Below are 17,402 nucleotides of genomic sequence, written 5' to 3'. Positions count from 1 at the left end.
ACAAGGAATTCTGGTTTAGTAACCAAAATAATAGCTGAGGTAATATTCCTGCTAGATTGGTAAACTAATGACTAAGAAGAGAGTGTCTCCTGCATATGTTAGGGAACAGACACATGTTATATTTCTGGATTGTCACTCAATATATTTTCTGGTTTCTTGAGGGCGAACTCCCACTTACTGTGGCCCAAAACAGTTCTTTATGTGACTAACATCTGGGTAATTTTCCAAACTCAGGGCTCAAAGCTACTTCTGCATTTTACCTTACACGTTACATTGCACAGTCCCATTTGATTTTTGTTAATTTAGAAGGCTATAGAAGACTTTCTAGATCATGACTTAAGTTATAAACTAATAGTCAGAATTTTTTATCTATACATCAATAATTGAAAAGAAATAATGACACTACATCTCAAATATTGTTCGCAATTTTCATCTCCTTATTATATGAACATAGACCATTCAGCCTCTGGAGGCTGTTCCACCATTCTTATTTAACGAAGGATATAAATGCACTGGAAGCAGTCCAGTGGAAGCTTACTAAATTGATACTTGGAACGTACTTCTTTTTTAATGAGGATAGATTGGGTGGACCAGGCTTGTTTTCCACAGGACAGAAGAAGAGTAAGAGATGACTGGATTGAAGTAAATGAAATTTTGATTGGCTTTGATAAAGCAAGCATGGAAAGGATGTTTTGTCTGGTGGGTGAATCCAAAACTAGGATAACCTTTTAAAATCAGCTGTTGCCTTTTTAAGGCAGCGATGAATTTTTTTTTTCTCTCAAGAAGTTGCATGACTTCACCTCTTTGCCTCAGAAGGCAGGTCTTTATTATTCTAAGGCTTAGCTTGGTAGACCCTTTCTAAGAAACATAATCAAAGATTATATAGGGTAGATGGGAATGTGGATTTCAGCCATGCCTTATTGAATGCAGAGCATGCTTGGGGAATAGGAGGGGATTTGGCAAATGGTTAACTTGTGCTTCTATGTCATATGTTCATTTGTAATATACAGGTTTACAGTACCTAATTGTTTAAACATCCAAAACATCTTACCTTGTAAGACAGAAGATAATGCATCTTCTGAAATAGGGAAGGTATCTCCGCCAAATCTTAAGGCCTGTTTCACGCAACTGCTATGAACAACTCTATGAATTAATATGGCATTGAATGTATTTTGAATGCTGTTCCACAAGCAGCTGGCCTCCTGAACTGGATTCTGCATCCTTACTTTTAGTCAGAGGGCAGGCAGAATAATGTCAGATTCAATCACCATGATGTCTTAGTTGAAAGGTGCTTTCTGACATGTATAAAATACAAAGCAAAAGCTACAATAGTTGCACAATTAGTGGTCATATTTTAATTAAATTTTTTTACAGAAACTTTGTTTAACTAAATGGATAAATGAGAATCGGAAGCTTAGTGATAGGAAGACATTTAATGGTAAAAACACCCATCAAACCCAAAAAATAAGGTTGGCATTAAGCTGATCATCCAGTATAGTGGTGATCCTGCAGAATTTGGGAAAAGCTGAAAAGAAAAAATTAAAAGGCTGTTTCTTGATTTAAAAAAAAATTATCTAGTATTAAATGTTGTCTTTTTTTCCAAACTGACTTTCTTTAAATCACTTAAAAATGATTTCTTTAAGAGCACAGATGCTTTAAACTTTTTTTGTGTGTGGTGAGGTAGGTGGAGTAGTTTAAATGACCTAGTTTATGAATATGCTGAAACTTCGAGCTTGCTGAGCAGGGCACATTGTCTATGATACTGTCGAGAGCTCCTTCCTTTGCCAATCTAGTAATCTGCTTGGTCTTTATGCACGCTTATACTTTGACAGGAAACTCTTTTTTTAACTTTAGGTCAATAACTTTAAAGTTTTTATAGTCAGTTTTGATGAGCTTCAGCTGGCTGAATGCCTGGGAGATGATGAATCAATATTTCATATTCCACCTCATATCATTGCCTGATGTGAAACATCTGGGGTCTTATTATTTGTGCTGGGCCAGCCAGTTACCTCCATGAACAAATGAAATGAGTAAAAGCCTGAAAACATTCATACATTTTACGGCAGTAAAACTGTTTTATTAAGCTGATGGGAAATTCAAAGGTCATTAGAATATCAAACAGATAGAACAATACAGACTGGGTCAAACGAAAGCACCTTTTCAAAAAAGCAGAAGTAAAATTACATGGCAATACAATGAGATTTTCCTCAAAGGGAGAGGACTGCAATTCCACTTTTCTTTTCTGATGGCAGTTAAGACCTTTGGCCAAAGGGAAAATGGTTATGACTTCACAAATGCAAAATATATCTATGTTCAAGAAGGAAAAGATACACAATTCTAGGGCTGGATTCTACCATAAATTTTCACATGGTGTCATTTTTTGTCAAGTTTCTCACAGGGTATGTACTATTTCAAACCTGCCTCATGGCCCAATGGTGCCCTGCTCATCCAACGCTAGCTCAATTCTCCCACTCTTGCAGACACTTATACTGGCACTAGTATAATATTTAAAAGGCTGTTGTGCACTCAGTCAAGGACTATCAGTCCAGGCAGTCCTGTTTATCACATTTCCCTAAGGTATGGCAAATTGGGATAAATTATGGACAGGGACAAGGGAAGTCTAGTTGGATAGGGTGGTATAGAAGAAAGATGTGATCTTCCCACATGGCTGGTAGAGAAGACCATAACACCAGACACCGCCAGCCTGGTTCAACATTGCCACCCAGGTCATTGCATTCTCTTCTACCTGACAGAATGCTCATCAGAATAGGAAGATGATCAGTGAATTTCCTCACTCTGCCAGGTTAAGCGCCACCATCTTCTCTCCGCTTCCTCACACTCAATCTATCTCTGCTACTCCACCTACCTCTCACTAAGGCTCATGCCCTACCATTATGTCCACTGCATCACCCATCCGTCACTTTCCCCTACCCGTCTAATTTCCCCACACTACTAATTCTACATGGCCCCTGTGCTTCCTGTTCACTCTCTCTCGCAAAGCACCTCACCACGCATCCTCCACTTGCACCACCACCAACAGCTGTGCCATCTACTTTCATCGCACTCAATCAATTCCCATTTTCTTTCATTCAAGGAGAAAACAGCATATACTGGCACACCCCACCCCTACAAAAGGTAGGTTCTGACCCTTAATGCCCAGAGTGGTTGAATTATCATACCTAGGCCCCTGGAATGAGACCAGAGGCTGCCCTGGACTTACTGTACCTGACCCCCTGACTGAAGACTGTCTCCCTTGTGGTTTACTCCACCAAAGCAGTGAGACATGGCCTTTTGCTCGATGCACATGCAGTGTATTTGATGCATACACAGTTGGCACATGGTGTAAGTGTGAGATAGCCATAAAGTTGTGCTGGAGAGCAGCATGTCCATTGCTTGATTGATAGCTGATAATTACCAAGCTTCCCAGTTTTGTGTCTGTGCTAAAAGGCAAGTGAAGACAGAAGTTGTCCACCTGTTAGCTCTGGCTGAGGGGGAAAAGTGCTAAAAGGCATGGCAAGGCAAGGCAAGGATGCTGTGAGAATCCAGATTTGTGCTCAGGTGAATGAGTGTCACAGAGACATAGATTCATACAAGAATCTATGGAAAGAGACCCTACGGTCCAACTCATCTGCACTGACCAGACATCCCAATCTGATCTAGTCCCATTTGCAAGAATTTGGCCCATGTTCCTCTGAACCCTTCCTATTCATATAGCATCCAAATGTCTTTCCAATGTTGTAAAATTATACCTGCCTCCACCACTTCCTTTTACAGTTGGTTCTGACACACACCATCCTGTGTGAAAAAGTTACTCCTCAGGTCCTTTTTAAGGCTCTTCCCTCTCACCCTCTAGTTTTGAACTCTCCCAGCCTTGGAAAAAAGACTTGGCTATTCAGTCTATCTATGATCCTCATGATTTTATCAAACTCTAAAAGGCTACTCCTCAACCTCTAATGCTCCAGGGAGAACAACTCCAGACTATTCAGCCTCTCCCTATAACTTAAAACCCTCTAGTCCCAGCGACCTTTATAAATCTTTTTCTGCACCCGTTTAAGTTTAATAACATCCTTCCTATGGAAGGATGACCAGAATTTTACACAGTGTTCTAAAAGTGGCCTCACCAATGGCCTGTATAACCATAACATGTTGTTCCAACTCCCACACTCAGTGTTCTGACCAATGAAGACAAGCATGCCAAATGTCTTCTTGGCATGCCTTCTTTACCACCTGTCTACCTGCGACTCCACTTTCAAGGGACTATGCACCTGCACCCCTAAGCTTAGCAACACTCCCCAGAGCCCTGCCATTAATTGTGCAAGTCCTGTCCTGGTTAGCCTTACCAAAATGCAACTACACACATTTACCTAAATCAAATTCCATTTGCTACTGCTCAGCCCATTTGCCTATCTGATGGAGATCACTTCTGTTCTCTGAGATAATCTTCTTCACTGTCTACTACACCACCTATTTTGGTGCCATCTGCAAACTTATTAACCATGCCCCCTATATTCACATCCAAATCATTAACATAAGTAACAAAAAGCAGTGGACCCACCTGAACTCCTTGCAACAAACCGCTCATCACAGGCCTCCCAACTGAAACACAACCCTCTACCACCACCCTCCGTATCATACCTTCCAGACAATTTTATATCCAAATGAGATAAACAAGGTGTAGAGCTGGATGAACACAGCAGGCCAAGCAGCATCGTAGGAGCAGGAGAGCTGACGTTTTGGGTCTCGACCCTTCTGAAGATATGATGCTGCTTGGCCTGCTGTGTTTATCCAGCTCTACATCTTGTTATCTCAGATTCTCCAGCATCTGCAGTTCCTATGATCTCTCTTTATATCGAATTGGCTGGCTCCCCCGGATCCCATAAGATCTAACATTGCTAACCAGTCTACTATGCGGAACTTTGTCGAATACTTTGCTGTAGTCTACGGAGACAATGTCTATCGCTCTGCTTTCATCAATCATCTTTCTAACCTCTTCAAAAAACTCAAGTTAGTAGGGCATGATTTTTCAGTCACAAAGCCATGTTGAGCATCCCTAATCAGTCCTTGCCTTTCCAAATATATGTAAATCCTGTACCTCAGAGTCCCCTCCAATAATTTACCCACCACTGATAGCAGGCTCACCAGTCTACAGTTGCCTGGCTTTTCCTTGCAGCCTTTCTTTAATAATATCACCATTAGCAAACCTCTAGTCTTCTGGAACCACACCAATGGCTGTCAATGATACAAATATCTCTGGTAGGGGCCGAGCAATTTCTTCCCTAGTTTCTCAAAAAGTTCTCGGAAACAACCAATCAGGTCCCAGGGTTTTACCAACCTTTATGCATTTTAAGACCTGCAGCACCTCTTCTGTATTATGAATTCTTTTTAATACATCACTATTTATTTTCCCAAGTTCCATAGCTTCCATGTCCTTCTGCACAGTAAATACTGTTGTGAAATATTCATGTAGTATCTTACCTATCACCTGTGATTCCACACAAATGGTCATGTTGATCTCTAAGGGATTCTATTCTGTCCCTAGTTCTCTATTGCCCTTATGTGCTTATAGAATCACTTCAGATTCTCCTTAACTCTATTTGCCAAAACTATCTCATGTCCTCTTTTTGCCCTCCTGATTTTACTATTAAGTGTACTCCTGCTGCCTTTATACTTCTCTAGGAATTCACTAGATCCCCGCTGTCCATACCAGATATATGCCTTCTTTGCCTTGAGCAGACGCTCAACTTCTCTGGCCATCCGGAATTTCCTACACTTACCAGCCTTGCCATTCACACTAATCAGAACATATTGCCTCTGAACTCTCATTATCTCACTTTTAAAGACCTCCCACTTCCCAACCATCCCTTTACCTGTGAATACCCCCAATCAACTATTGAATGTTCCTGCCCAATATTGCCAAAGTTGGCCATACTCCAATTTAGAACTGTAGCAGTGATAATGGGAACTGCAGATGCTAGAGAATCCATCCAAGATAACAAAGTGTGGAGTTGGATGAACACAGCAGGCCAAGCAGCATCTCAGGAGCACAAAAGCTGACGTTTCGGGCCTAGACCCTTCATCAGAGAGGGGGATGGGGAGAGGGAACTGGAATAAATAGGGAGAGAGGGGGAGGCAGACCGAAGATGGAGACAAAACAAGATAGGTAGCGAGGAGAGTATAGGTGAGGTAGGGAGGGGATAGGTCGGTCCAGGGAAGATGGACAGGTCAAGGAGGCGGGATGAGGTGGTAGGTAGGAAATGGAGGTGCAGCTTGAGGTGGGAGGAAGGGATGGGTGAAAGGGAGAACAGGTTAGGGAAGCAGAGACTGCATCACAAAACCAGCCCAGCTCGTCCCCTCCCCCCACCGCATCCCAAAACCAGCCCAACCTGTCTCTGCTTCCCTAGCCTGTTCTTCCTCTCACCCATCCCTTCCTCCCACCTCAAGCCGCACCTCTATTTCCTACCTACCACCTCATCCCGCCTCCTTGACCTGTCCATCTTCCCTGGACTGACCTATCCCCTCCCTACCTCCTCACCTATACTCTCCTCTCTACCTATCTTGTTTTCTCTCCATCTTCGGTCTGCCTCCCCCTCTCTCCCTATTTATTCCAGAACCCTCATCCCATCCCCCTCTCTGATGAAGGGTCTAGGCCCAAAACATCAGCTTTTGTGCTTCTGAGATGCTGCTTGGCCTGCTGTGTTCATCCAGCTTCACACTTTGTTATCTCCAATTTAGAACTTTAACTTTTTGATCAATTCTATCCTTTTGAGTAAATATTTCAGAACTAATAGAATTATGAACACTTGCCCCAAAGTGTTCCCCACTGACACCTCAGTCACTTGGCCTGCCTTATTTTCCAACGGCTCAGGTATTGATCCTTCTCTATAAGGTACATCCATGTATTGAATAAGAAAGTTTTCTTGCACACATTTAACAAGTTCCTCCTCATCCAAGCCCTTAACACTATTACAGTTCCAGTTTGGAAGGTTAAATTCCTCCACCATTTCAACCCTATCATTCTTGCAGATATCTGACATCTCCTTGCATATTTGTTTCTCAAATTCCCACTGTATATTGGGGCACCAATAATACAATCTCAAAGTGATCATCCATTTCTTACTTCTCCGTTTCCCCCAAATGACTTCCCTGGATAATCTCCCATGAATATCCTCCCTAAGTACAGCCTTAATGTTATCACTAACCAAAAACGTCACTCTCTTCCTCTCTTTCCACCCTTTCTATCCTTCACATTGCATCTCTATAATCGGAGAATTAAGCTGCCAGTCCTGTCCATCCCTGAGCACATTTCTGTAATAACTGTGATATCCCAGTCCCATGTTGCCAACCATGCCCTAAAGCAAGCCAGCAGCCCTGAACTGTATCAGAGATAATGGGAACTGCAGATGCTGGAGATTCCAAGATAATAAAATGTGAGGCTGGATGAACACAGCAGGCCAAGCAGCATCTCAGGAGCACAAAAGCTGACGTTTCGGGCCTAGACCCTTCATCAGAGAGGGGGATGGGATGAGGGTTCTGGAATAAATAGGGAGAGAGGGGGAGGCAGACCGAAGATGGAGAGAAAACAAGATGCCCTGAACTGTAGCTCGTCTAATCCATGAGCAAGGACCCTACCCCACCCTACAAAGTGTCCTCGCAGCACAACTGTAATTAGAGGTGCCAGAGTACTCCAAAGTGTACTGAGAAAATGTGTCATGATGGTGTGGAAAGGTTGGCATGGGACAGATGTCAAGTTCTGTGGATATTGAGTGTGCTCAGCCATTGCCTCTGAGATGCTGGTGTAGGGTGTCTATGATGGAGGAGCGAGTGACAAGCTGGAGTCACTAGGTAGCCACTTAGTTGTTTCATCAGGAGTTCTCTCTATCCAACAGGTGGTAGGAAGGGAACTTGAACAGTAAATGAAGTGATTAAGTAATCATGAGGATGATAATGAGTGATAATCCCCCGTTAATAGGTCTCTTGTCACTCACTAGTGAGAATATTATCTTGACATTCAGAACTTAGTTGGAAAACATAGTTGGTTGCTCCTGAAATAAAGCACCACCTCACTCAACAATTCACATGACTTTCCAACGTATCTCTTCATTGGCCAGATCCTTAAGGGCCTTGGAAGTTAGTGGGAGAGAAAATGATTTCTCAGCTGTTCAAAGTGAAAAACAATCACTTAAAAAAGAAATATAAACAAAGAAGAGTAAATTCAATGGAAGAAACAGTAAGCATTATTATGGGGTAATTATTATTTATTTAGCAACTGGGCCCAGCTGGCGCCTTCCCCAACTGGTCAGGGGGCCAACTGGGACTGTGCGGAGTGATGACTGCCGGGGTGGTTTCTTTGCTTTGTTTTTTTTCCTTCTTTGTTTTTTTCCTTTAGTTGGTGTATGTACCCCCTGGGTAACCCAGAGCGGCTTGCATGACTGGGTAGGTGTGTAAATATGTTTTATTTTTTGTACATCTTACGAATAAAGTATATTTTTTCAAATAAAAAAAATTATTATTTATTTAGCTATGACTTAAATATCCGTTGTTGTTAAGGAAGAATTCTGGATATAATCCTAAATTTGCTTGACATCAATCTGAAACCGTTTCTTCTTATCCTAGAATCACAGTTTAGGTTTCTTAACCATGTACCTCAATGGCATGGAAGACAAATCTTCTTCAGATCTATGCCCCAAGACTGGTCCAACTCACATCAGCACAATTTCCACCACAAGAAGAGCAAGGAGGCGAGTCACAAATCCACCACACTTAGAATGGGGGAAATCAAACCACATGCTATTGAAATTTATATGTTCCACATCAGTCATCTAGCCAAGGAGCCATGGCAACATTTACTTTTACATGCTTGTTGGTGGATGGAGTGCCAATCAAACAAGCTGCTTTAATCTGAATGGTATCCATATTCTTGCATGTTGTTGGGGCTGCACTCAACCAGGCAAGTGAAAATTATCTCATCACACCCCTTACTTGCAACTTGTCAATGGTGGCCACCCTTAAGGAGTCAAATGGAGATTACTTACTTCAGAAATCCTCACCTCTGACATGCTTTTGTAGTCAGGAGTGTTTATATAGCTGGACCAGTCAATTTCTGGTTGATTGTAACCTCAAGGATGTTGATCATGGGGTAAATCAGTGATGGTAATGCACTTGAATGTCATGGAGGCATGGTTAGATTCCAACATGTTAAGAATGGTCATTGCCTCCCAAATGTATGGCATTGACTTGCTTCTTTTCGGCCCAAAGCTGAATGCTTGGGTATGGACTGCTTCAGTATCTGAGGAGTTGTGAATAATATTGAACGTTGGCAATCATCAGCAAACATCCTCACTTCTCCCCTTAAGATGGAAAGAAAGTCATTGATGAAGATGGCTGGACCTCAGATACTTCACTGATGAACTCTGGCTGCAATGTATAGCAACTGAAGTCATTGGATACCAACAACTACAACCATCATCCTTTGCACTAGGTATGATCCAACCGTGGAGACATTTCCCTTGATTTCCATTGACTTCAGTTTTGATAGGTTTCTTTGACACCACACTCAGTCAAATGCACCCATGAATATCAAGAGCAGTCACTCTCACCTCATCTAACCAAAGTACTTCTTGTCAGTGTGGTCACTGTTGAAAGGTAGGAAACAGAATCAGTTTTGTTATTCTGCATTTCCAGCAGAAACAAATGCTGTCCCTTCCCTGTTTTACACAAGTAGTTTGAACAACATTTTATTCAAAGACTGTTGAAGAGATGATCTTCTTCAAGAAAGGCAGAATAAGTCCCCATTCCAGCCTAATCACGTTCTTGAAGAATTTGGAGGGTATAGAGTTACTACAAAATGGTGCTTCCTAACGATTTTCCAATATATAAGTTTGAAACCTCAAAAGAATCTTTTTGTAAAACCAAAACCAACACTGGATATAGTTAAACTCACAAGAGTGATGAAGTTTAAGGATAGAAGACAGGAATCCAGCCAGAGAAGCAGCATGTGTCCATTCAATACTATAGCCAGTACAGTACGTAACAAAACTCTCAATGATTTTTGAAGTTTTGCTTCTTGAAAGTTATCAAATTAATTGTCTGAGAGATTACAGCCTAACTGAAATCAAAGATTTAAATTCTCCTTAAAAGCAAGCAAAACATAAGTGAAATGGAACATAGTTATTTTCATGATCTTATATGATCAAACACAGAATCCAAAATGAGAACATAAGCAATTGCAACACAAGTAAGGCTAAGATGAATGGGTGCATGCCCATATAGTAATACAAAAAATTGCACAGGGGATGTGCAAGGGAGCAGTCCATTTAAGCTGCATGCATGTCCAACCACATGACAAGCTTAAAGGGATGGTGCAACAAATAGGCCATGGACAGTGGATAGCAGTTAGAGGAAATATTGAACCTGATTGGACTATTCTGTCCCTTAAGCCTTCTCTGTCATTCAATAAGATCTTGGCCAATCTCCTGCATGAATGTCACATTCCCACCCATTCCGGAATCCCTTGATTCCCTGAGAGACCAAAATTGTATCTATCTCAATGTTAAAAATGCTCAGTAATGGAGCATTCAGAACCCTGGGGTGGAGAATTTTAAAGGCATTTATAAATGCAATAGCAATATGGCTTGGTGCAATAATGATAATACTAACAACATCACACCAACAATGATATTATTGAAAACCTGTTCTTGGAGTTAGAAATTATCTGAGTAGGCAAGGGAAAAGGAAGCAGACCACTGAGAAGAATAGAGTGTCAACTTAATGAACAGTATAACATAGAAACATGACAGGGATTGTTGGTGGTATTAAGAGTCACATGGCAATATAATCTGTAATCTGTAAAATGTAAATTACCTACAAAATACCGGTTGGTCAATGCTGCTGTTAATGTGTCTGTAACATTAAAAATCTTTAAACTTTAAATCTTGTTGATTGATCCTTTCAGCCAGTCACAGGAAGGTTATTGGTCTCTACAGTGATCATAACTTGTTTAAAAAATTCAATAAATCCAATTGAACATGATTTGCCCTAAATAAATCAATGTGTGCTTTCCTTAAATTAATCCACATTTTACAAATGAGCACCATGTCTCCTATTCACATAACTTGTACTGCCTTGGATAGAACAGTTTTAAGATAGGATACAAAGAAAATGTTGTGACCTACACAGCAACGTTAATGTAACATAAGGAGGTATAATTTCCAATCTTGACATTCTTTTTATAGGAACATTTGTTTCTTCTGACAATGCTGAATCTGAACTAAAGCTGTATATGCAAAATACAGAATGTTGTTCAGTAGATTTCACACCCTAAAACAAATCCAAGAACTACTACCATAATCTTTGGCAATCTTTAAAATCATTTGTAACTGTAGTCTTGAATGAGTGTAGTGCAGACAAATAAGTGTAATATTTCTTTCAAAGGTACAAGTAGTCTTAAAGAAGTTACAACACAGAACAGGCCATGCAGCTGAACAAATCTGTGTGTTTCCCCTCTCTGGCAGTCAATTTACTGATGATAAAATCCCATAAACATCAAAGAGCTGATTTTTTTTGTTAACCTATTTAGCTAGGATTGAATTGGTAAGGACACCCAAAGAACTACTTTCTTTGAAAAAGAAATTATTTATATCCCTCTGAAAGAGCGGACAGGATTTTGGTTTAATGACTCATTGAAAAATGCAACATTTCTAATGATGCAGCACTCTGTCAGTCCTGCAAAAGGATCAGGCCAGATTACGCTGTTATGATTACATTGAATCATTGATCCATACTGCATGGAAACAAGACTCCGGTCCAACTCTTCCATGCAGACCAGACATCCCAAAGTGACCTAATCCTATTTGCCTGCATTTGGCCCCTATCCCTTTAAACCCTTCCAATTCATACATCTATCCAGCTGCAACCGTACCTACCTCTATCACTTCCTCTGGCAACTTGTTCTATGCATGCATAACCCTCAGGTGCTTCTTAAATCATTCCCTTCTCAACTTAACCTATCCCCTCTAGTTTTGGACTCCCCCACCTTGGGAAAAAGACCTTCTCTATCCACAATATCCATGCTCTTCAAGATTTTATAAACCTCTGGTTTATAAAATAAGGGTGGCCACCATTGACTCTCCAGGGGAAAAACAGCCTCAGTCTATTCAGCCTTTCCTGAAACTCAGAGGTCTTGGTACATGTTCCTGTTAAATATTATTTTTTAATTAATTGGCCTGACACCAATTGGATTTTTATAAGACAGTTTTTGACCGAAACAAAGACTTTGAATGAAACTGAAATTAGTTTCATTCAATTTACAATGTAGTTCATGTTCCGCTCCAGAGGGATAGAAATGAAAAAACAGTGAAGATTCCTTAAGAAACAATAAATTCCTGGAACAGTGTAAACAGCTTTTTTCCTACCTTATCAAAAATCAAGCTTTGTAGTGTGCCAGCATGGAAAAATGAACCATTCAGAAATTAATTGATTGAACAAAAGTCCTTGATTTTCACAAGATGACTATCTGTATGTGAGCTAATTAAAACTACCTTTTGGAATACACAAAGGATTTCTGAATTTCTGATGGTAGTTAAAGTGAAGTTTTCTGACCAACTAAGCTTTGTTTGTGTTTACCAAAATCGTGTTTTAGCAAATGCAGTGTTCGCTGATACTTCCAAGTGCAGAAAAATTCACGTGTGCTAATCCTCAAAAGCACATTCACATGTACCCAGACACATACACCATCATGTAGAATTTACATGTGATGTCATATACAAAGTACGCATACACAGGGAAGCACATGCGCCTTTGGGATTCCGCTGTGGGGAGCAAGGACCGGGGATGGTCTCCATTTAAAGCTTTGTGCAGTTTGTGCATTCTAGGCTTATAGAACACAGGAGGAGAAATAGGCCAATCAACTCATTGAGTTTGGTCCACCATTCAATAAGATCATGGGTGATCTGACAACCCTCAGCTCCACTTTCCTCCCTCTTTTACAATAACCCTTGATTCCCTTAATAAGGCATAAAAAGTAGGAACCAAAGTAGGCCATTCAGCACACTGAAACTTTGACAATATTCCTGCAATAGATAGAGCACTTTTAAAGGAAGACTTCAATTTCCACAACAGTGCCTCCAGAAAAATAAAGATATCAGCGACAACATTAACTGCCAACTGAAGACCAAAACCTTTTGGTAACCACAGTCTGAGTGCACAGCTGGCTACAACTAGTGAACACTCCTTTAATTTTTTTTTTCCCTGTTTGAATCTTAACTTGGTCAAGCCTGTGACTTTGTAATTTTGTAATTTATAATTTTTGCATTTTTGTTTCAAGAATGTGAATGCATGGGTTATGGAGGTTAGGATGTGTTTTAATGGTTTTATTATTTTTATCACGTTTAATTAAAGAAAATCTGTTTTGTTTTGTATCACCATGTACAAACAAGTAAACAATGAACCGGCAATATATTCTTTAAAAATTCAAACTCTGTCATAGTCAAATGAAAAGTAGGCAAAGCAGGGAACCAATCCAGCTCACTTCACCTGGTTGTGACAATGTACTGAAATCCGACAGTCTACTAACAGTGTGCAGTGAGTCAGTTTCCTTATACATCATTTAGGTCACACTGACACTCATTGTTAAAGCTTGATGATGGCACAGCTACTTATTCTATCATGCTCAGTGTTCCACCTTCTAATATTGCATTTATGATGCAAAGCAAAACACAACAAAGCAGTTATGGAAATGCTAATTGTGTAAATTCGGCCATTCAGAATTGTCTGAAATTCTGAATCAACTTCTACATTTGATTGATGAATTTATGGTTCTTTTTTAAACAAGATGAGTGGCAGAACTGGCATTGGTAGACTAATAGATGCAGTGGCAGACATATGAAATAATCAGGAGCAACTCAGAAGGAAGTTTTCTCAGATACCACGCAGAGGTAAGGAATAAAACATTGGCTGTGCACAAGTTATATATCCACAAGCTGTTCAGCTTTCATTTCATTTTATGCTTCACACCATCCTGAACCGCACAGAAATTCCAATATATCAGATTCAAAAAGACCCCAAATGCTTTTTGGTGGTTATTGCCCTGGAGATTCCTGGACAGGGGTCTCCTGTTACACCCTGGTCAAGGAATCCTCGAGTCTTGCCACACAGCAGATCATTGTCAAAACCATGATGACTGGGTAAGGATGCCAAGATGATGAGTAAATAAGATTTCAGATGAGTGAGAAGGGTATAGTGCCGAGTGAGAGAGTGTAGGGTGCCAGATGACAGAGAAGGTAGGGTGCCAAGTGGGCATAGGGGGCTGAATGACTGGCAGGCGGGAGCATTGACTTGCTGGAGGGTAAATGGACAGACTAGCTGATGAGATTTGGGGTATAGATACACAACTGGATTTGTTTAAGGTAAGGCAAGGTGTTAGGTGAGTGAAGTATTTGACCAGGCAGGGTAAGTTAGGGTTGGGTAGGAGGCATTAGGTGCTAGCTGTCAGGTCTGGTTAGGTCCTGTGGCATCAGGTCAGGTCAGGGAGGTATCAGTTCCCTTTAGGGTTGGGGCAAGGGTGTGGGGAGGGATTTGGGGGTTATTGGGGCAGTGGTGGAGTGTCAGCTCCAGCAGGGTCAGGCCATTGCCAGGGCATGAAAGCCAGGTTTAACAGAGATGGAGTGACAGGTCCAGCTGGGGTGGGGAATGGCATCAAGTCCAGTGGACGTGTGTTGGGTCTGATCAGGAGCTAGGGTATTGTCAGGTCTGGTGTGGGGAGATGGTTTGTCATGTGGGAGTTGGAGGGTGTGGATTCATGGGTCAGGCAAGTTACCGTTGGAGGAGAAAAAGTGGTGAGTCAGGGTTCAAGATAATCGCTAGCCTGAAATTAAAACAGATTTCAAAACCTCTAACATTTTCTGCGTGTATATTAAGCTTAGGTGAGTCAAAATCTTCCAAATTCTCTGACTTTAAGGGACTTCTTTCAGAGAGTTTCGGACATAGGTCTGAGCATGCATCTCCAATCTACACTGCAGAAATAACTAACTCACCAGTAAAATATCTAGGCTATAGAACACCTCTCAGTAATATTTTGTGCTCAACAAATAAAATGAATTCTGTCAGTGTGAGGAATCAAAGCCATACAACACCTGTATTGCAATATATCTAAAAGGATTTTGTGGGACAGAGTGAATGGTTATTTTAAAAGTTTAGGTACTTACGTGTATATGTTATCATAAGTATGTGTTTTAATGTCCTCCTCTTCAATTGAAAAACATAGCCCTCGATTAGAAGCTACATATCCTTGCAATTGGTGGTGCTTATTCCAGTAAAGTTCAATGCTGTGATCGGTCACTTTACCCACAACTGGAGGGTCAGGCCTGGGGATTTCTACTCGGCAATTTATTTACAAAAGGAGGTAAAAACACATCATAAGGTCATAAGGCATTGAAAAGTGGTCTTTTACAGAAAGCCGGTGAACTGTAACAGATCATCAAAGTTTCATTTATAGTAATGCAACTTATTTTGTACTGACTCACCTTACTAAGTGAATGAGGCTACTTCTGTAAAGATACCCCACAATACAATGTTATACCAGTGTAAACAAACGTACCATAGTTGGGAACAGGTCCTAAGCACTGCAAACCTATTAAAAACATTTTATCAAGCACATAATTACCATAGAAATAACCATAGTTATAACAAAACTAAGTGAGCTAGTTATTATTAGTTAATAATCAAATCTCTATAAATAGTCAATTTTAATATTTAAATAAGCTATTAAGAGTATTCCAGTTTGCTTTTGAGAGGTCATGTCATATGTCAGAACTGCTGAGGCTCATTCATTACTTGAACCACCAGAGTTTTGAAATCTGTGAAAGCTGTTTTCATTTGTAAAGTGTAATTAACTATCATTATTTTTTCTGTTGGACTGACAACTAGCACATTTATCATTGAACGATTATGAAAAGTCTTGCAAGTAAACACACTTCCTGTCAAGAAACATTTATATAGAAAGGGTCTTCAATTGCCATAACCTAGGCATCGGCAGAAGGAGCTAGGGGATGGCCTTTGAAAGCCTCAGTCCACCATTGCCAATGCCACCCCTCTGAGCCTCGGCTCTCCCCATGACTTCAACCCTGAGAGAAGAAATAAAAAGACCTCTCTTACTACTGAATCCCCTGAGGAGTAGGCCTTGATTAAGGACTTTAAGACCCAGAGGTTGCCAGCCAATGAAGGACAGGCAGCTTCTGGGATCTCAGACTGCTAGTGTTGAGGCCCAAGATTGGCCCAAGATTATGATAGTGACCTCTCTTGCTTGTCAGCTTTTAATGAGTTGAATGATGGGCAATTGGATGAACAATTACATTGATGTGGGTGGTGTGTTAGATACCACTTACCAACATAACACTGTCATTCCAACACTTAGAGAAAAAAAGGGGAAATTCTGTCCATTGTATCTCTGCAGAAATTCCTACAAAAACTGCATTCAGATCCAGGGTCTTTCCTGTGTGTTATGAGACTCAATTTGCTCCAAATGCTGGCAGATCCTAGGAAACCATCCATGTGCAAACTTCAGAAGCAAAATATTGCAGATGGTGAAACAATGAACTGAAAACAGAAAATGCTGGAACTATTCAGCCAGTCTGGTAATGTCTATGGAGAGAAAATTTGAAGTTGTAGACTTGCTCGCTGAACCAGTGTGTTTGATTGCAGATGTTTTGTCACCCTGCTAGATAACGCCATCTGTGCGCCCAGTGAGAAAGGCTACAACCTCATCCACAACATGAGCTACAAATCTTCTCAAAAACTTTAGAGAAATTTTGAGTTTATGGGCTTAAACTTCATATAAATATATGCACATAAGAAATAGGAGCAGGAATAGGCCATCTGGTCCATCAAACCTGCTCAGCCATTCAACAAGATCATGGCTGATCTTTTCATGCTCCACTTACCTGCCCACTCAACGTAACCCTTAATTCCTTTAGTGCTCAGAAATCTATCTACCTTTGCGTGAAAAACATTCAAAGCCTCAACTGCTTCACCTGGCACGGAATTCCACAGATTCATAAACCTTTAAGTGAAGAATTTCCTTCTCAACTCAATCCTAAATCTGCTCCCCTTATTGTGAGGCTATGTCTCCTTGATCTAGTTTCACCCAGCAATGGGATCAACCTCCTTGATCCTGTTCCTCCAAATTGGCCAAATATCAACTTTGAACAGCTTCACAGAGAGTTTCACTCTATGAGTATTAGTTAGTTTTACACAGAATTCTCCACTGTTCTCATTATTAGGCATGTATCATACTCCTACAGTGTCACATTTGTGTCATCTTTTCCTCACCAGAAGTCAAAGAGTTCATCGCTGCTGGGTCCTTCCAAGTTTCTGGCAGCTGGTGCTATATTTAAAACCTAGTCATGCAC

The 17,402-nt window shown here is 40.7% G+C and overlaps 1 protein-coding gene across 1 annotated transcript in view; it reads right to left on the bottom strand.

Moving 5' to 3' along the window:
* The window catches only part of fank1 (fibronectin type III and ankyrin repeat domains 1), a 61,892-nt gene that overhangs the window by 38,914 nt on the left and 5,576 nt on the right, over positions 1-17,402 (bottom strand). The window contains exon 2 of the mRNA XM_048551160.2: positions 15,201-15,369. Coding sequence (XP_048407117.1) covers positions 15,201-15,369 — 169 coding nt within the window. The remainder of the gene's footprint in view (positions 1-15,200; positions 15,370-17,402) is intronic.

Source organism: Stegostoma tigrinum, chromosome 20, assembly GCF_030684315.1.
Source record: "Stegostoma tigrinum isolate sSteTig4 chromosome 20, sSteTig4.hap1, whole genome shotgun sequence".
NCBI classification, from domain to species: Eukaryota; Metazoa; Chordata; class Chondrichthyes; order Orectolobiformes; family Stegostomatidae; genus Stegostoma; species Stegostoma tigrinum.
This window is presented reverse-complemented; position numbering and strand designations above follow the sequence as displayed.